The sequence below is a fragment of the Hyla sarda genome, chromosome 2 (assembly GCF_029499605.1).
Source record: "Hyla sarda isolate aHylSar1 chromosome 2, aHylSar1.hap1, whole genome shotgun sequence".
In the NCBI taxonomy this organism is placed as follows: Eukaryota; Metazoa; Chordata; class Amphibia; order Anura; family Hylidae; genus Hyla; species Hyla sarda.
In genome coordinates this window covers 315,490,365-315,511,861 of record NC_079190.1, presented here as the reverse complement: position 1 = coordinate 315,511,861, position 21,497 = coordinate 315,490,365, and the positions used below count along the sequence as shown (strand labels likewise).

At 40.8% G+C, this 21,497-nt stretch overlaps 1 protein-coding gene across 9 annotated transcripts in view; it reads right to left on the bottom strand.

The window, feature by feature from the left end:
• NAV1 (neuron navigator 1) overlaps window positions 1-21,497 on the bottom strand; it is a 526,544-nt gene that overhangs the window by 173,914 nt on the left and 331,133 nt on the right. For all 9 annotated transcript variants that reach the window (XM_056557725.1, XM_056557730.1, XM_056557732.1 and 6 more), the window contains 6 exons: window positions 17,080-17,222; window positions 16,266-16,433; window positions 11,409-11,461; window positions 11,202-11,225; window positions 11,009-11,086; window positions 9,770-9,853 (listed from right to left, as the gene is read on the bottom strand). In XM_056557725.1, coding sequence (XP_056413700.1) covers window positions 9,770-9,853; window positions 11,009-11,086; window positions 11,202-11,225; window positions 11,409-11,461; window positions 16,266-16,433; window positions 17,080-17,222 — 550 coding nt within the window. The remainder of the gene's footprint in view (window positions 1-9,769; window positions 9,854-11,008; window positions 11,087-11,201; window positions 11,226-11,408; window positions 11,462-16,265; window positions 16,434-17,079; window positions 17,223-21,497) is intronic.

The following is a 21,497-nucleotide window of genomic DNA, read 5'->3' as shown; positions in this document are numbered from 1 at the left end:
GGACAAGGGAGGGTACTTGCATGAAAGCATGTATGCACAGTGTGTTTTGTGGGCACATTGGTTGGACAGCTAGCCCCTTTGTTTTTGTATTTTGTTGTCAGTCAGGCTCAGATTGATGGTTGGTGGATTACATCAGAGACTTTTGACTACTCCTTACTTCCTATAACCTCTATGGGGGAGATTTATCAAAACCTGTCCAGAGGGAAAGTTGCTGAGTGGCCCATAGCAACAAATCAGATAGCTTCATTCATTTTTCACAGGCTTTTAAAAAAAAAATGAAAGATGCAATCTTATCGGTTGCTATTGGCAACTCAGCAACTTTTCCCATGGACAGGTTCTGTTAAATCTCCCCCTATGTCTATACTTATGGTTTGGAAGCTATGAAGAGATTGTTATGCTAAAGGATCACATTTGCTGGACATTTTTCTATTTCTTTGCTAACTGTAGTTTTATAAATTTTGTTTAACCTCTTAAGGACGCAGGGCGTATGGATACGCCCTGCATCCCGAGTCCTTAAGGACGCAGGGCGTATCCATACGCCCGTGGGAATTCCGGCCCCCACCGCTAGCCGGTTGGGGACCGGAGCCGGATGCCTGCTGAAATCGTTCAGCAGGCATCCCGGCATATCGCCCAGGGGGGTCATTATGCCCCCCCATGTCGGCGATCGCCGCAGATCGCTGGACAATTCAGTCCAGCGATCTGCGGCGATTCCGGGTCAATTGGGTCTCCAGTGACCCGGTGACCCGGAATTACTGGCTGTTCGGGGCCGTCTCTGACGGCCCCGAACAGCCAGAGCCTGCAGGGGTGAGGTAGCACTGGTGCCACCTCACGATCGCCCTGATTCGTCGGCCGGATTACCGGCCGACCAATCAGGGCACCTGCTGCGGGCGTCACTCCCGCACCCGCTCCGCCCCTCTTCCGGAGGACGTGAGCGGGTGCGGGAAGACGACCCCCGGTGCTGGGGACCCCGATCCCCGGCGTCCATGTTGGGATCGGGGCCCCAGGAGCGACGGCGGCGGCGAGGGACAGCCTGTGATGGAGCAGCAGCAGGAGGTGAGTTACAGCCTCCTGCTGTTGCTTAGCAACAGCTCCCAGCATGCAAAAAGGGCATGCTGGGAGCTGTAGTTATGCAACAGCAGGAGGCAGACCACCACAACTCCCAGCATTCCCTTATGGGCATGCTGGGACTTATGGTTTTGCAACAGCTGGAGGCACATTTTTTCTATCGAAAAGTGTACCTTCAGCTGTTGTATAACTACAACTCCCAGCTTGCACAAACAGCTAAAGTGCATGCTGGGAGTTGTAGTGGTGCATCTGCTGATTGCATAACTACAACTCCCAGCATGCCCGTTGGCTGTCGGTGACTGCTGAGAGTTGTAGTTTTGCAACAGCTGAAGGCACACTGGTTGTGAAACTCAGAGTTTTTTTTTACCTAACTCAGTGTTTCACGACCGGTGTGCCTCCAGCTGTTGCAAACTACAACTCCCAGCAGTCACCTTACACCATGCACCGTACATGCTGGGAGTTGTAGTTTTGCAACAGCTGGAGGCACACTGGTTTTGAAACACTGAGTAAGGTCACAAACTCCGTGATACATAACCAGTGTGCCTACAGCTGTTGCAAAACTAAAACTCTCAGCATGTACAGTCTGTCAGCGCATGCTGGGAGTTGTAGTTATGCAACAGCTGGATGTCCCCCCCCCAATGTGAACGTACAGGGTACACTCACATGGGCGGAGGCTTACAGTAAGTATCGGGCTGCAAGTTTGAGCTGCAGCAAATTTTCTGCAACAGCTCAAACTGCCAGCGAGAAACTACTGTGAACCCCCGCCCGTGCGACTGTACCCTAAAAACACTACACAACACTACCACAAAAAATAAAATAAAAAGTAAAAAACACTACATATACACATACCCCTACACAGCCCCCCTCCCCTCCCCAATAAAAATGAAAAACGTCTGGTACGCCACGGATTCCAAAACGGAGCCTCCAGCTGTTGCAAAACAACAACTCCCAGTATTGTCGGACAGCCGTTGACTGTCCAGGCATGCTGGGAGTTTTGCAACAGCTGGAGGCACCCTGTTTGGGAATCACTGGCGTAGAATACCCCTATGTCCACCCCTATGCGATCCCTAATTTAGGCCTCAAATGCGCATGGCGCTCTCACTTTGGAGCCCTGTCGTATTTCAAGGCAACAGTTAAGGGTCACATATGGGGTATCGCCGTACTCGCGAGAAATTGGGCTTCAAATTTTGGGGGGTATTTTCTGCTTTTACCCTTTTTAAAAATGTAAAGTTTTTGGGAAAAGAAGCATTATAGGTAAAAAATTTTTTATTTTTTTTACATATGCAATAGTCGTGAAACGCCTGTGGGGTATTAAGGTTCACTTAACCCCTTGTTACATTCCCCGAGGGCTCTAGTTTCCAAAATGGTATGCCATGTGTTTTTTTTTTTGCGGTCCTGGCACCATAGGGGCTTCCTAAATGCGGCATGCCTCCTGAGCAAAATTTGCTTTCAAAAAGCCAAATGTGACTCCTTCTCTTCTGAGACCTGTAGTGCGCCAACAGAGCACTTTTCACCCCCATATGGGGTGTTTTCTGAATCGGGAGAAATTGGGCTTAAAATTTTGGGGGGTATTTTCTGCTTTAACCCTTTGTATAAATGTAAATTTTTTGGGAAACCAAGCATTTTAGGTACATTTTTTTATTTTTTTTTACATATGCAAAAGTCGTGAAACCCCTGTGGGGTATTAAGGTTCACTTTACCCCTTGTTACGTTCCCCGAGGGGTCTAGTTTCCAAAATGGTATGCCATGTGTTTTTTTTTTTGCTGTCCTGGCACCATAGGGGCTTCCTAAATGCGGCATGCCCCCAGAGCAAAATTTCCTTCAAAAAAGCCAAATGTGACTCCTTCTCTTCTGAGACCTGTAGTGCGCCAGCAGAGCACTTTTCACCCCCATATGGGGTGTTTTCTGAATCGGGAGAAATTGGGCTTCAAATTTTGGGGGGTATTTTCTGCTATTACCCTTTTTAAAAATGTAAAACTTTAGGGAAACCAAGCATTTTAGGTAAAAAAATTTTTTTTTTTTTTTTACATATGCAAAAGTCGTGAATCACCTGTGGGGTATTAAGGTTCACATTACCCCTTCTTACGTTCCCCGAGGGGCCTAGTTTCCAAAATGGTATGCCATGTGGGGTTTTTTGCAGTTCTGGCACCATAGGGGCTTCCTAAAGGTGACATGCCCCCCAAAAACCATTTGACGCTCCTTCCCTTCTGAGCCCTCTACTGCGCCCGCCGAACACTTTACATAGACATATGAGGTATATGCTTACTCGAGAGAAATTGGGTTTCAAATACAAGTAAAAATTTTCTCCTTTTTACCCCTTGCAAAAATTCAAAAATTGGGTCTACAAGAACATGCGAGTGTAAAAAATGAAGATTGTGTATTTTCTCCTTCACTTTGCTGCTATTCCTGTGAAACCCGTAAAGGGTTAAAACGCTTACTGAATGTCATTTTGAATACTTTGGGGGGTGCAGTTTTTATAATGGGGTCTTTTATGGGGTATTTCTAATATGAAGACCCTTCAAATCCACTTCAAACCTGAACTGGTCCCTGAAAAAAAGCGAGTTTCAAAATTTTGTGAAAAATTGGAAAATTGCTGTGGAACTTTGAAGCCCTCTGGTGTCTTCCAAAAGTAAAAACTCATCAATTTTATGATGCAAATATAAAGTGGACATATTGTATATGTGAATTAAAAAAAAAATTATTTTGAATATCCGTTTTCCTTACAAGCAGAGAGCTTCAAAGTTAGAAAAATGCAAAATTTTCTAATTTTTCATCAAATTTTGGGATTTTTCACCAAGAAAGGATGCAAGTTACCAAAAAATTTTACCACTACGTTAAAGTAGAATATGTCACGAAAAAACAATCTCGGAATCAGAATGATAACTAAAAGCATTCCAGAGTTATTAATGTTTAAAGTGACAGTGGTCAGATTTGCAAAAAATGGCCGAGTCCTTAAGGTGAAAAAGGGCTCAGTCCTTAAGGGGTTAAAAAAAGCAAAAATAAAACCTTTAAAAAATACTGCAGGAGGTTCATGTCTAGCATCAATAATATGAGCATAACAAACCATCCACATTGTATGAGAGCCTTATAGTCACAGTGAACCGTATTGCCAAATATTTTAACTGTCAGAAAAGTAAGAGTAAAGGAAAGGTTAGACAGGTGCTGGTAGTGCAGACTTAAAGGGGTACTCCGGTGGAAAACTTTTTTTTTTTTTTTTACAACTGATGCCAGAAAGTTAAACAGATTTGTAAATGACTTCCATTAAAAAATCTTAATCCTTCCAGCACTTATTAGCTGCTGAATACTACAGAGGAAATTCTTTTCTTTTTGGAATACAGAGCTCTCTGCTGAATCACGAGCACAGTGCTCTCTGCTGACATCTCTGTCCATTCTAGGAACTGTCCAGAGTAGGAAAAAATCCCCATAGCAAACATATGCTGCTCTGGACAGTTCCTAAAATGGACAGAGATGTCAGCAGAGAACACTGTGTTCAACAAAGAAAATAATTTCCTCTGTAGTATTCAGCAGCTAATAACTACTGGAAGGATTAAGTTTTTTTTTAATAGAAGTAATTTACAAATCTCTTTAAAGGGGTATTCAGGGCAAAAACCTTTTATCCCCCTAAGGATAGGGGATAAGATTTCTGATCACAGGGGGGCCCGCTGCTTAGACACCCCCCCGCAATCTCCATGCAGCACCCGCAGTCTATGCGGGTACTGAATCTCCAGTTTCGGAAACCTCTGGGTTTCCGGGACTGGGGACGTGACGTCACGCCACGCCCCCTCCATTCATGTCTATTTTTTTTAGCAATTATGAAGATTTTAGTAAAAAATTCTATACAACAGACTTTATACCCTATTATAAAATTATACCCTAAAATATCCATCAAGTACAGCTTCTAAAAAACTAGTTCCCTTAGACAAAAAAATATTTTAAGGTCAATATAATAAATAATATAAAAGTCAATATAATACTAAGTAACATAAACGAACCACTGTTACTTGTAAATATAATTGTATTACAAATTATTATTGTGAAGGGCCTAAAATAAGAAAGATTCTTAATAAACCCTGGCCCATTCTAAAAATGGATCCAGTTTTATATAAGATCATACCTTCCAGACCAGTCATTGACTTTTCAAAGCTCTGTCTCAACAAAATGTATTTAGCCATCTAGTGGATAGTGACTAGAGATGAGCGAACTTACAGTAAATTTGATCCGTCACGAACTTCCTAGGACTGTATCCACCTTTTCCAGCCCAACGGAGCACCTGAAAGCTGAACTAATTTATGCAGGATAAGTCATCAACTGCCGAGCCGAGAAGTTCGTGACGAATCGAATTTACTGTAAGTTCGCTCATCTCTAATAGTGACCCATTTATAAGGTTATGAACGCTGATAAATCCTATTTAGTTCCATTAAAAGGCTCTCCTTTAATCAGGAGGGGTGTTTCTGAAATCGCTGCTGGCTTATAGTCATGAGATCAGCATGTTGGTACTTTCAGGTGTGGTGCACATAGGTGTTTATTCTGCACATGGATGTTTTCAATCTCCACCGGAGAGTGATTTGTATCTAAAGGTTTTTTCGATAATAGTGTTATTAACTACCTGTCAGTGCGGTTTACAATATGTGGGATGCACCATACAAATAGTTTCTGCCCACACATATAACATCCAAACAGGTTTTTTAAAACATAGCATTTTCTAATACATTCACATTCATTCTGGAGCATGATCATCAGACTAAGTTTATGAATTAATTTTATATGAATTAATTCCTGAGCATTTCCTAAAACAATTTTAGAGACTAATTAATAGAGAATCCTATTGGATTTTTAAACGAAAACACTTGGGGCGATTTGATTACAATGTACAAATATATGAATGGACAGTACAGAGATCTTTCTAGTGATTTTTTTTATACCTAGGCCGATAACCATGACAAGGGGCATTCTCTATGTCTAGAGAAAAGAAGGCATTACCATCATCACATACTGATATACTTTACTGTAAGAGCCGTGAGACTATGGAACTCTCTGACACATAATTGTCTGATACATCGGATGGGCGGCCACTGCATATGGGCCGGGCTCATGAGCTTAGCCTACTCCAAAACCACCTCCTTGGTTTAACTTGATGGACATGTGTCTTTTTTCAACTGTATTAAGTGTTTATGTAACTAAATGCACCGGGTGCCAGTTGTATCTTAAAGCCAACAATGAATACCGATCACAGCATGTAGTGGGTGATTTGAAAGGTACTGCATCTATCAAGTTTACTATTGCAGGGTGCCGATTGGCTACTTTGTCACCCGTTGGCCTTCTGTAAGCCTACATGTCTGACATACAGATTATAGTAAGCCACAGGCAGTAGAATGGAATGCAGATCTAATGGATTAATGCAATACATATGTATTGCATTGATGTGTGTTAGCAATCCAGCCATTGCTTATAAAGGTAAAAAGTGGGGAAAAAATGGCATGGAATGTTTTCAAAAATACAAAAAAATTCCCAACATATTAAAAATTCTAATCAAGCCTACTTTCCTCAATCACTTACTTCATTTACAGTGTGGAATGTGGAATCAATACCACTATATTTTAATACACTGCTCAAAAAAATAAAGGAAACACTAAGATAACACATCCTAGATCTGAATGAATGAACTAATCGTATGAAATACTTTCATCTTTACATAGTTGAATGTGCTGACAACAAAATCACATAAAAATTAACAATGGAAATCAAATTTATCAACCCATGGAGGTCTGGATATGATGGAAAATCATATTACAGGCTCATCCAACTTTGATGTTGTAACACTCACATTTCCGAAGACAGGAACTCCGGTGTATGTGGATCCGCTGGACCTGTGTGGCAGATGACTCGGACCGTACCAGGGAGAAGAGTCTAAGATGCCGCTGGTCTTCACCAGAGCCCGCCGCAAAGCAGGATGGGCTTGCAGCTGCAGGCGACACCCAGATCGCTACCCCTGGCACGGCTTGACCACACAGACGGCTGAGGAGATGCGAGGCACAGGAGGGATGAGGCAACTCGTAGTCTGGATAGCAGTAGGTCAGGGCAGGCGGCACAGTAGCATAGTCAGGATATAGCAGGAGTTCAGTAGGCAGTAGTTCAGTAAGGTCAAGTCACAAGAGCAGGAGATCTGGTACACGGAAAGGCAATACTATGGAACGCTTTCTCTAGGGCACAAGGCAACAAAGATCCGGCAGAGAACTGAGGAGGGTGGAGGAATTTATAAACAAGCCACAGGTGGTTACACTAATGAACCTTTAAATCTTAAAGCTCCGATGCGTGCACGCCCTAAGGGACGAGGACACGCGCGCCGGAGCAGAGAGGGTGAGGCAGAGGCAGGAGAAACACCCGGAGAGTGACGGACTGGGGCTCGCATGCGGGCGTGTCCCGCGATGCGAGTCCCAGCCCTGTCGGCAGCAGAAGCTAAGGGGACCATGCGCTCACGGCCAGCATGTGAGGCCAGAGCGCATAGTGTAACAGATGTAATGTCCTTAAAACAAGTCAAAATGAGGCTCAGTAGTGTGTGTGTGGCCTCCACGTGCATGTATGATCTCCCTACAACGCCTGGGCATGCTCCTGATGAGGTGGCGGATGAGATGGTCTCCTGAGGGATGTTCTCCCAGACCTGGACTAAAGCATCCACCAACTCCTGGACAGTCTGTGGTGCAACTCCTGGAAAGTCTGTGGCGTTGGTGGATTGAACGAGACAGGATGTCCCAGATGTGCTCAATCGGATTCAGGTCCAGGGATTAGGCGGGCCAGTCCATAGCATCAATGCCTTCTTCTTGCAGGAACTGCTGACACACTCCAGCCACATGAGGTCTAGCAATGTCTTGCATTAGGAGGAACCCAGGGCCAACCGCACCAGCATATGGTCTCACAAGGGGTCTGAGTGTCTCAACTCGGTACCTAATGGCAGTCAGGCTACCTCTGGCAAGAACATGGAGGGCTGTGCGGCCCCCCAAAGAAATGCCCCCCAACACCATTACTGACCCACTGCCAAACCGGTTATGCTGGAGGATGTTGCAGGCAGTAGAACGTTCTCCAGACTCACATGTCACATGTGCTCAGCGTGAACCTGCTTTCATCTGTGAAGAGCACAGGGCACCAGTGGCGAATTTGCCAATCTTGGTGCTCTCGGGCAAATGCCAAACGTCCTACACGGTGTTGCGCTCATACCACCCTCATGGAGTCTGTTTCTGATCGTTTGAATGGACACATGCACATTTGTGGCCTGCTAGAGGTCATTTTGTAGAGCTCTGGCAGTGCTCCTCCTTGCACAAATGCGGAGGTAGCGGTCCTGATGCTGGGTTGTTGCCCTCCTACGGCCTCCTCCACTTCTCCTGATGTACTGGCCTGTCTCCTGGTAGTGCCTCCATGCTCTGGACACTATGCTGACAGACACAGCAAACCTTCTTTCCACAGCTCACATTGATGTGCCATCCTGGATGAGCTGCACTACCTGAGCCACTTGTGTGGGTTGTAGACTCCGTCTCATGTTACCACTAGAGTGAAAGCCCCGCCAGCATTCAAAAGTGACCAAAGCATCAGCCAAGAAGCATAGGAACTGAGAAGTGGTCTGTGGTCACCACCTGCAGAACCACTCCTTTATTGGGGGGTGTCTTGCCAATTGCCTATAATTTCCACATGTTGTCTGTTCCATTTGCACAACAGCATGTGAAATTGAATGTCAATCAGTGTTGCTTCCTGAGTGGACTGTGTGATTTCACAGAATTGTGATTGACTTGGAGTTACATTGTGTTGTTTAAGTGTTCCCTTTATTTTTTTTGAGCAGTGTAGTTTGGAGATTTCCACATGATTAATAAATATTTTCAGATGATTACCAAATATGTTTATTTTTCATTAGCATTTAAAAAGATCAGAGTGACTTGAATTTTTATTGGGGGTTTATATATTCCCCCTCCCCATACACACACACACACACTTTTTTTAATACCCCTAAGGGACTCATTAAATTACTTAAACCGATTAAAGCAATACTATTGCATAGACCGGTTACATTTGTGTTCTTTTATTACAGCTTTCATGAAATGTGTCACATTTATTTAGTTTTACACACTTGTTAGTCGATTTTCTGACACATCAGAGAAAAGCTGTGAGACTGTTATTAAAGGGGAGTGGCTTCAGTAAAAGAGGCTTAGGATACAACACCATCTTTCAAAAATGTGCCAGAATTCTGGTGCAAGATTCTGATGCAGTTTGAGTCAACTAATATAGCTGGTTTAAACTTAGTCGAAGAATGGAACAGATTTATGAAACAGCATTATATTCCCAGCCAAAGTCTTAAGACCGTCTAGTCTACCTTTATATTGTCTAACAATTAGACCGTTTTAGCAAACCTGCACCAATGTGTGCATGTTCTGGAGCAATTAGTCACCATTGTAGTTGCATGTGGTTAAATAGGCCTGGTGGATAACTCCTTTATAAAATACACAACTTATTATTATTCCATTTAACATTACAGCCTGTTTACCTGATGTAGTCAAAAAGTGCTAATTCAACTACATCATGAGAACACAGCATGGAGTATTGATCATTGACTGAAGATTTTTTTTTTTTTTTTTTTTTAAAGGAAGCCCTACTTTGGAATATGTTCAATTCCCCTGCCCCACATTTGCTATCGTTATTGTGACTGGACAGTATTCAGTACCTTCTCTTGTGCAGTATCAGCCAGCAGACGTAGCCTTGAGGTCATGTTCACTAAAGACTGTTCAAATGCTGCCACTAAATTTGCCTGCAAACAAATGAAACATTACCAAAACAATAACAATATTACTATTACTGGGTTTTGTTCTACAATTCAACGACTAACCTAGATAATTCAAGTGCATAGTATTACAAACAATAAACCAAACAAATAGATTCAAACAGCATTTGTTATATTATTCACATTTTATATAAGTAAATATTGTCACAGAACTCTATTTCTTTTTATTTTTTAACTGTAATTTTTATTAAAGAATTTTCCATGGACACAAATCCAAATAGAAGAAAAACATACAAATTATATCACAGGGGCAGAAGCCCAATAAAAGTCTGCAAAATACAAATGATTTCACAGGGGCCAAAGCCCAATTAACAATCGTCATGAAAGGAATTAGGAAACAGGAAAATGGTAGGGCCAGACAGAACTCTATTTCTAATATTCACAGGGTAATGAAATTTGTTGGAGTATGACAATAAGAACCAAATATATGAAAGACAGATACCGTATGAGTAACTAGGAAAAAATGCCCAAGGGATATCAATCTATCTATCTATCTAGCTATCTATCTATATATATATTATATACACACATCTACTGGAAGAAAAAAAATAATAAAAAACTAAAAGAAGATCATATCTTTTTTGTGGCCTATAAAATGTGTGTACAAGTGAGTTGCGGTTGATAATGATGAATTTGAAGGGATGTACAATTAATTGATCCTTGTGAAGAATTAGCAAACAATCACCAACTGCAGAAATCAGCTATTATTTCCCCAACCAACAGCCCGGGTACTATTTAATTTTTTTATCTGCCATACATCTTTCTCTTTTCTAATCCTTCTTATTATTCTTTAATAACTAGCCCATCATCTTATGAGAAGTAACAAACAATCACCGTGGTTGTTTTTTGTCACACTTGTTATGGTGTAATTGTTCAGTGTTTTCTTCTGATATGAGAATGTTGTTGTTTTGTCCCAAAAACTTTCCACTGTCGATCGTGCAGTCAATCTTGGAGTCTGGTGCCTCTTCTCTATGGACTGTTTTGGATTTGTGCATTTTTTAAATATTTGCTGCATAAATGATAATGCTTTTCTTACGAGTAGCTTATTAATGATGCAACCAACTCTAAAAACTTAAAATAACGTATTATAATTCATATCTTGTTACAGTTAATGGCACTTACATTGGCAGACAGCTGTGAGGTTAATGCTGCTACTTTCTCTTGTGAGGATTCTAGTTCTCTTCGTAGTTTCCGAATTTGCTGCATCCCACAAAAAAATAAAAATAAGTTCCATGATTATAGAAAATATCATTCCTTAAAAAAAAGTTGAAGTTGGCAAAGTAAATAACTGCATCACAGATAACTTCAAATGTACCTCTGACTGCATCCTTTCCTCAGCCTGATAGAAAAGTGTGGCATGCCAAGGAAAAAAACAGAGAGGAGGTTACAGCATTAGCAGACCTATGCTCTTGTTTGCATTCAAAGCACAAGCAGAGATTCTTTCATGCACTGGTAATGAAGTTAATGCTTTCTACAATGGGCAGCGATGTATGCAACCAAACGATCACAAGTCAGTTCTTACAGAGGAATATGTTGAAGATGCGCTTGATGCCAGAGACAGAACAGAACCGTGGACTGAAAAAAAAAAATTGGTAAATGTATTAGTATTAAAGGAATTTCTACATAATAATCACACAACAACTTTTTTAAAGAGACATATATAAATTATATATTTAAAAAAGTGGTGCATTCATTCTGTTTTTATTATAAATAAATGAAAAAATCCGGCTTTTAATGCACACACCAACCTGCAATACCAATGAGACATTCTAGGAGACATAATAAAAGGCTTGTGATGCAGCCACTGAAAATGACAGATAGCATTTAAGAAATTAGGTTTCATGCAGGCAAATGCTATCTGCAGCTGAAAACAAATTATCCCCTATCCGCAGGATAGGGGATAAGTGTTTGATCGCGGGGGGCCGAACGCTGGATCCGCCCGCCATCTCCTGCAAGGGGCCATGGCTTTGCTGCGGCTCTCCCATGCAGGAGGAGTGCCGGCCGCAACATGACGCCACAGCCGACACGCCTTCTCCATGTAGTTCTATGGGAGAGGCGGGGAGGCAGCGTTCGTGCCTCTCCGACTCTCCCATAGAACTGTATGGGGAGGGGGTGTAACCGTCGACCTCACTGTGCAATAATGCGGGAGCCTGTTCAGGAGATCGCAGGGGGTCCCAGTGGTCGGAACCACACCCCCTCCCCCCCCCGCGATCAAATACACTGCAGTTTTCCTTTAAGAAAATTAGAGAAAAAAAAGTCTGTGTGGACACATATAATAGCTATCCCAGGAGTGCCCTTGGGACAGGAGTTGTCTGTCTGCTGTTCCCTGATGGAGGATAGAAAACTCAACACCAAACATAGAAAAATAGTGCATCTAACACATAACATACAAAAAATATAATATTATTGAATACGCTTGAACATTAAAAAAAGGAAATTTAACAACAAACTAAATGATAAAAAGGCACCAGGACACACATAGAAGGTAAGTATGTCAGCTGAACCCACATGTAATGGATGCCAGAAGATGTAAGAAGCATGCCAGCAAAAAGTAAACAAGAGACCTGCATAAAGTGCATAGTAGCAAGTTATAACAAAGACATGTGCATAATAAAGGATATAAACCATACAGGGTGCCAGACCATACCTTCCCAACCCCAATGATCGTTTAACTAAAAGAATGTTTCCTAAAAGAATGGGCGTGGTTAACCAGAGCGAACACTCCCACTATATACCTCAACTCTACCAATAAAATATTATTCCTATGAGATAGACACTCAATACTGCCCAATGTGAGACAAAGCCAGACTCACACACATGTGAAAGTAATAAGGTCCACTCATCCATAAATCCCTGCGCAGTTCATGAGTTTAAGCTCCGTACGGAGTAATGAGATCAATTATCAAGGCGCCGCCAGTCACTGCCAGTGCCTACAATTATGTGATACATCCCTGCGTGACAACCGATAGATAGGCGCTTGCGTATAAAAGACTGCACAGCTATTATTGTAAATGTGCCCGTAGCTGTAAATATCGACGCAGGGCTGAATGATACAAACGCTAGTTAGAAAATCACAACCCACAATAATACGCCACAGCAACCATGTGATCAAATACCCATAGTGAAAAACAAATGCGCAAAGAGTGATGTGAGAGGATAGAATGAAAGGACTAAATCCGGTGAATGTGTGAATAGGACCTTATAATAAAGGGAAAAGAGAATAGAAATGAGAATGAATGAATAAAAGATAAAAACCAAAAAGAGAAAGTGTGGATAGAAAATTCACAAGATCTATCTGCTGAGTTAAAGGTCTTTGCTCGAATAATGTTGGCACAAACCACAGATTCCCCACAAGGATAACATCCTACCCTGGATGGAGGTGCAAAATGGGTGTGGAATTTTGGCAATTTAAAAGTAAATTCCTTTATTAAATCTGCGGTGGAAAATCTATAGCTTGATGACTATATACATGTGTCATTTTGACATTAACATTGATTTGACATTGATCTCATTCTCATTAGGTGACCACACTAAAGTTTCCAATTCCGGACAGACCCCTGGCAGGTAAACAAAACTCGATCAATGTATTCAGCACTACACATGGTCCTTGAGCTGTGCCCTGCTGCATTGCAAAACCCTCCATGTTTCTGTAAATAAAAACCTTCTTTAAACGTAAAACAGTTTGGACTCACAGCATATTCCAAAAGTTGAATGATCTGTGTCCAAACTGATGGGCTCTAAATAGAATTTTAAGATATATACCAATTGGATTGCATAGACTTATCAAGGGGATTTCTCTGGACCTTTGTAATAAGCTAAAATGTAGGGACTTTGGGGTACGCTGTTAATAGGCCTTCAGTGTAGGCATAAAAGGAGGCAATCTATAAAAAGATATTAGCTCAAAAAGAATGCTGGTTTATTGTCAAACTAGGCATTATGACACCAGCAGGACTAAATAAACAGTTAAAATTTGCACCCTTCTTTTAAATCTGTATAAAAGGAAATTAAAACAGTATCTGTATCTCTTTCTTTCTTATTTTTTTTGAAGTTTAAACGTATGCATTCTACTAAGACTGTATGTCCATCTATAGCGAACTACGTCTACTATGACCTGAACAAAGATCATTTTATGCAGGAAGGGGGATTGTGGGATTATTTAAAGGGCACAATTTATGAATTATATGCATATATATATATATATATATATATATATATATATTTGTAGTGGAGGAGCTGTGTTTTCATATAATAAATGGAATACATTTCCTTAGATTAGCACTTTAACATCAGCAATTTATTTTTACTGAATTTCTCGTATAGAAATATTTTACTCACAATAGATGTTAAGCTTACATGCCTATAGTTTCCAGGATCACTTTAAGACCCCTTTTTGAATATTGCCAGTCCTGTGAAACAATTTTCATTCTAGAATCTTTATAGGAGAAGTCTCATCCTGAACATTATTAAAAAACATATGCCCTATCCGCAAAATAACCCCCCCCCCCCCGCGCAATCTAAAACTTATGCTCTTTTGTGCGGATAAGGGGATACGTTTTTCAGTAATGTTAGATGAGACTTCTTTAAATTTAAGAAATGAGGGTCTGTCTACCTAGATACCCAATTCCTTCAATACCCCAGAATGGATGCCCCGTTTTTTTTAATGTTAATAAGGCGCTGCACTTCGTGTTGGCATAAACAGGTGAGATTTGCAGGAGAATTATCCCTACTCATGTCATCCTCCTCCACCATTACACCCAGTATGTTTCTTATGGGGGCAATATTTTTAGCTTCTTATTATTTGTTATAGAGTCAGTCATAACTTTTAAAGAGAAGAGACAACTGGCAGCTGATCTTCATGACTTCAGTGGGATTCAGTCGAAGATTTTGATAACACGTATATAAAGTATATTGCACGTGGCTTCTAAGGCAGCCACTACACCTACAGAATCTTCTGGGCTTACAGTTAAAGGGGTATTCCAGGCAAAAACTTTTTTTTATATATCAACTGGCTCCGGAAAGTTAAACAGATTTGTAAATTACTTCTATTAAAAAATCTTAATCCTTCCAATAGTTATTAGCTTGTGAAGTAGTTTTCTGTCTAACTGTTCAATGATGATGTCACATCCCGGGAACTGTGCACGATGGGAAAATATCCCCATAGGAGCTGCAGAGCTCCTGGGATGTGAGTCATCAGAAAGCAGTTAGACAGAAAACAGCAACTCAACTTCAGAAGCTAATAACTATTGGAAGGATTAAGATTTTTTTATAGAAGTAATTGACAAATCTGTTTAACTTTCTGGAGCCAGTTGATATATAAAAAAAAGTTTTGGCCTGGAATACCCTTTAACTTCAATATTCAAAAGAAAATTCCTTTAATTGACAGGAAGTTTCCAATAGCTAGGAAAGCTGTATCACAAGCTGCTTAGACTCCTTCGTAAACTTGCCCGATTGCAAGCTGATGAAATTCGTCATGCTGCTGCTCGAGCTGTCGAAACTCCTCAGAAAACTAAGGCCTGGATCAGAAAGGTGTCTCTCGGAAGTGCAGACTCTCCTGCCCAACCCAGACTAGAAAACAACCTAATAGACCAAACTATACCCTATGGCAAACACAGATTTGTTGTTATTGACAAATTAAAATGCAATGCTTTCTATAGTGCCCAACATGGCACCAGATATGTACTGCTCTGGAAGTAAGGCATACATAACAGACTTGCCATCTCTTCCAGAGCTACTCAGTCAAATCTTATGGACAATAGTCTTAAATAAAGGAATTTTAGGAAATTCCAAAGTAATAACTACTGATTTTATATGGCTTCATTTAAAGTAGCTAAGGTCAGAGAAAACAGTTTAATGCCCACATTTAAGATCTCTTTTGCCAGTACAGAACCAGAAACATGCATTTCTACCGATATACTTTATCTAGATATACATATGAAACTGGCACACCTTTTCCCCTGCCCTTTTCTCCCAGCCCCTTTTTGACTAATGTAAAGAGCCCTGTAGTCAGTCAGGGAGAGGCTGTACAGTGAGGAGGATGAAGAGACGTGCTGTGAAACATGAGTAGTCGGGTCACACCTCCTTGACACTTTTAATTTCTCAAAGGTCATTTTTTAAGTTTTCAAACTACCATCAGCTCGAAAAAAAATTCAGTTTGTTTTTATACAACGCTGTCTGCAGCTCTTAGCAGCAAATGGAGCTGAAAGATTTTCTTTAAGCAAACATCACAGGCCCTAATATCCCACGTAGGTTTCTTAGGCAGAAATCATACCCAAGCATAAGATAATTTGCATGAAAAAATACGTATTGTTATCAAAATTCTTTTCAGAGTATGAAATTGTTAATTTTTCAAGCCTATTTAATCAAACTTGTGCACACTTACCATCATCAGAAGGGTCTCTAAATGAGCCTGACCTAGTCATTGTTCCTTTAGGTCGATCAGCAAGAGATAATGAACTCCCTAAATTTGAAGAACTGAAAAGTTCAAAAGAAGAGTCTTGAGCTGGAATACTGCTTGACCGGGCAATACGAGGAGCAGAAGAAGGACTCACTGTTGGGTAATAACAAGAAACAAAAAATATATGCTAACTGCATAGTTTCAAATAGTACTCAAAAGTCTAACATAGTGGCATGCAGGCATTTTATTTATGGAGGGTCAGAGTGCTGAGACACCTAATGATCGTGGAAACAAACACCACTACTAGCTGGCATACATTGAGGTAAATTCAACATGTGGGAATGATCATTCCCCTATGTGCTAAACCCCACCCACTTTATGCTAAGCTACACCAACTAAGCAAACAAGGCACAATTTGTAAACGATTTTAAAATTTTGTGCATGATGGGCCTCAGGGATAGTCTTAATGAATTACCCCTAAGACTTCTCTGTTTTAAATACATATTTAGCTTTGGATTTATTTAAACATTAATGTGTATATACCCCAATAAAGTATAGACAAAGATTAAAGTTTTAGTCATGGTCCAGAAGAATGAAGTAAAAAAAAGTCTACATGGCTTAATTTTACTGACAGGATTTATTTCGTTTTAGACACTTTTTTCCAAATACACAGTATTACCATAAATTTAAGACCATTTCGGACAGATTTGCATACAGTACTGTTTTATTTTGGCAAATATAATTATATATTTTTTGTTTATTTTAAAATTAAAAGTGATAAATCAAATGTCATACTTACCCAAACATGCTAAGGGAGGTTTTCCTACATTAGTAAGTGGCAAAGGTGGAGGTAGAGGAGACAAGTCATCACTATCTTGAATGCCCCCAATGGTGTGTGAATGACGCCTCTCCTTAGGTTCATCCTGAGAATGTGACTGGTACCTGATATGTTAAAATAAGAATGTAGTAGCGTTCGCTTACTGATCTATTTAAAGTTTACTAGTGTAAAAGTGTTTCATGAATTATAATTCACTGATACAGCACTACCAGGGCAGAGAACTTGACTAACAAGACAGACATTAAAAAAGCAATCACCTCCTTCCCCATGCACAGTAACACTTGTTTAACCGCTTAAGAATGCAGCGATTTTTCATTTTTGCATTTCTGTTTTTTCTCCTCTCCTTTTAATTGCCAAACGGTTAACATTTTCCATCTACAGGGCCATATGATGCCTTGTTGTTGGGGGACATAGTACTTTGTAATAAAAAAAATGTTGTGGGGTAAAATTGAAAAAATGGGAGGAGGGGTTTAGTTTCTACACAGAGCACTTTACTGTTAACAGGACATTATCTTTATTCTGCAGGTCAGTACAATACACAATTTATATAGATCTTGATTTATTTAACTATTTAAAAAAATATATAACATTTTATAAAAAGTATGTAAATAAGTACGCTTAAAAAGGAGTTGTCCAGGAAAGTCAAATATTGTGATTCCCCGAAAATACACCCTACCCCGAAAATAAGCCCTAGCTGGATTATCGGGGTCGGCTGCAACCCTACCCCGAAAATAAGACCTAGGCAATGCCCGGGCTGCAAATATAAAAAAACAAAATTTAACTTACCTTCGTCCTCTGTTCCCCCGTTGCTAAGGAACTGGCGTCACTGTTCTCCGCTGCTCTTGCGGCTTCCTGGTGTTGGGATGTCTCAGAGCCTATCACCGGCCGCAGCGATGTCCCGCCTCTGCCGATGATAGGCTGAGCCCACTGACATGTAAGAAGCCGGACGGCTTATTACATGACAGTGGGCTCAGCCTATCATCGGCAGAGGTGGGACATCGCTGTGGCCGGTGATAGGCTGAAGGCTCTGTGACGTTCCCATCCCCAGGAAGCAGCAAGAACAGCGGAGGGACCATGAGGCCAGTTCCTTAGCAACGGGGAATGGAGGATGAAGGTAAGTTCAAGTTTTTTTTAAAATATTTGCCGCCCCGGCACAGGAATATAAAGTACAGCGCAGTGGCTGATAATTATTTGGCGGGGGGAGGGGGGTGGAGAGAAGCAGCGCTCGCGGGTGACATACGGTACGAATAGTCCCCCGATGTGGGGTGCAGCGCTGGGCTGATAGATGTTGGGGGGCAATGTATGTTGTTCAATGTACATCCCCTAAATAAATAAGCCCTACCCTGAAAATAAGCCCTAGTGTGTTTTTTGTGACTAAAATTTATATAAGACCCGGTCTTATTTTCGGAGAAACACGGTAAGTACTATTGCTAACATTTCTAAAGCACTTAATGTGCTATAGGAATGTGTTATTTGTTGTAATACCCTGCTGCTGTGATCTCGGGTCGATGTGCAGTATAAATAATCATATTTTGATACCAATTATGTTTACTTTTATTGTGTACTTTACTTATATGTGGGTAATGTGGCTCCTAATTTGTAATATATTTAAAATAAAATAAAAATTTAAGTTCATGTTTTTATTTGTATTTTATCGTAGTCGTCCTAGAAAACGTAAAACATAAAATACTTATAAAATTTATAATATACTAATAATAATAAAAATAATAATACTAATAATATAATTATAATAATAATATACTAATGCAGTTTACTGTTCATGTTTCATTGGGTTAAATTGTGCTGTATACATAAGCATATTATTTGAATGTACTACTGTATATAGCAAGCAAAAAACATGTATGTTGTAATGCATTATTTTTTATAAAGTCAATAAGAAATGGATTATGCTGTATGCATACAGCGGTATCCATTTTTTTTCAATAAAACAGTATGTTAAACATAAACAAAAATGCAGTTTATACTCAGCTTAGACATGATCCTATTACACCACAATACTTAGTGATAGGTATACTTAGATATAGGCCTAAAGTCCTTTTGTAGGCCCAATCAACCACAGCATCTAAGAGGATATTAAAGGAGTACTATGTCCCTAGACATCTCGTGACATCTGCCCCCTCTTCACGTCACGCCCCCTCCCATAGACTTGCATTAAGGGGGCGGGATATGACATCACAAGGGGGCGGGTCAGGTGACATCACGATCCTCCGGCCCATATATCGCCAGTCATCAGCCGCGTAGCGAAGCACGCTCTATGCACAAGAGGACTGGGGTGCTGCAGGAGAGACTGCGAAGGTTCCCAGCGGTGGGAGCCCCCACGATCAGACATCTTATATAATATCAATATCAATATCAATATCCTTTGAATAGGGGATAAGATGTCTAGGGGAGAAGTACCCCTTTAAGTTTGGATAAGAGGTATCTTCATTTCTAGCTGCAACCTAGGTATAACCTGCAACTCCTAAGCCTGCTCTATACATCACATTCTGACATACATGCATGTCACCTGTTAAAAAGCGAATTCTGGTATCAGAAAATTGTATGTAAATAAAACCAGGATATATAACTTACTAATATAATGTTGTCACTAATTGTACTGGCTTCAGCATGTTTTTAAAAGTTCAAAAGTTTTGATCAGTTGGGGGTGTAAGGGTTCAGACCCCAACCCAGACATATAAGCTCCATGTCACCTGATCAGCACAGACGCATGATATAAGTCTATTGGATCCTCCAGGTCTCATAAGACCCAGAGTAAGGAGAGAAGCTTGAGGCTGCATTATTTCCCTGCCTGTCCTCAACATCGGTTGGGGTCTGAGCTCTCAAACCCAACTAGTAAAAACCGTTGACATGTATCATATGTTTTTCTATAGACAGATACGCTTTAAGGTGCCCGTATACCTTAGACTAAAGTTGTCTGAACCTGGCTTCCTGACTCTTTAGTGACAGATGATGTTTGTGGAGAGACCAGGCCATGTTGAATTTTCACCAGCTGACCCTATTGTTCTGGGAGAGGTAAGCAGGCACCAGAGTAGTCTGGCTGTAGTTTAGCCTTTCCCCTCCCAATAGAGAAAACATGAACAGATATGCAGAGTGTTCATGTGTACAAGGAGGTTGGGAGGCATAACTGTCATCCGACTGTTGTCACACCAGTTACCAATCACTGAAAATAATATTTAAAGGTTGTATTTAAAACGACTATCACTAAAGGTTTAACCTAACATATAACATCTTTTATACAGCATTTAAAAAGAGACAACATTAAAGGGGTACTCCGCTGCAAACATCTTATCCCCCATCCAAAGGATAGGGGATAAGATGTTAGATGGGGACCCCCAAGATCTCTGTGCCGGCAGCGACGGCATCAGGAACACGAAAGCCTGCAGCTACCGCGTTCATGACATCACGCCACGCCCCCACCATTCACTTCTATTGGAGAAGGCGTGATGGCTACGTCATAGCCGTCATGCCTCCTCTCATAGAAGTGAATGGAGGGGGGCGTGGCGGCCGCATCGCAAGTCATCAAGCCCGGAGTGGAGTTCCCTCCGTGCGCTGAATGACTGGGTACCGCGCTGGAGAACAAGGGGGTCTCCAGCGGGATAAGATGTTTGCAGCAGAGTACCCCTTTAAGGATTAGGATAGAAACCCATAATGACTGCAAACTGTTATAAATAACCACATGGGGAAAGCTGACTACACAGTAATACATAGTTATTTATAAATAACATATAAATAAGGGCCCTGTAGAAATTAACCATACACAGGGGAGTAAATATAAACCCCTAGGCTACACTGAAGATCAAAAGTTTGGGCACCCCAGGTAAAAATTTGTATTAATGTGCATAAAGAAGACAAGGAGAGATGGAAAAATCTCCAAAAGGCATCAAATTACAGATTAGACATTCTTATAATGTCAACAAAAGTTAGATTTTATTTCCATCATTTACACTTTCAAAATAACAGAAAACAAAAAAAAATGGCATTTGCAAAAGTTTGGGCACCCCGTAGAATTTATAGCATGCACTGCCCCCTTTGCAAAGCTGAGACCTGCCAGTGTCATGGATTGTTCTCAATCATCATCTGGGAAGACCAGGTGATGTCAATCTCAAAGGTTTTAAATGCCCACTCATCTGACCTTGCCCCAACAATAAGCACCATGGGTTCTTCTAAGCAGTTGTCTAGAAATCTGAAACTGAAAATAGTTGACGATCATAAAGTTGGAGAAGGCTATAAGAAGATAGCAAAACATTTTCAGATGTCAATATCCTCTGTTCGGAATGTAATTAAGAAATGGCAGTCATCAGGAACAGTGGAAGCTAAAGCAAGATCTGGAAGACGAACAAAAATATCAGACAGAACAG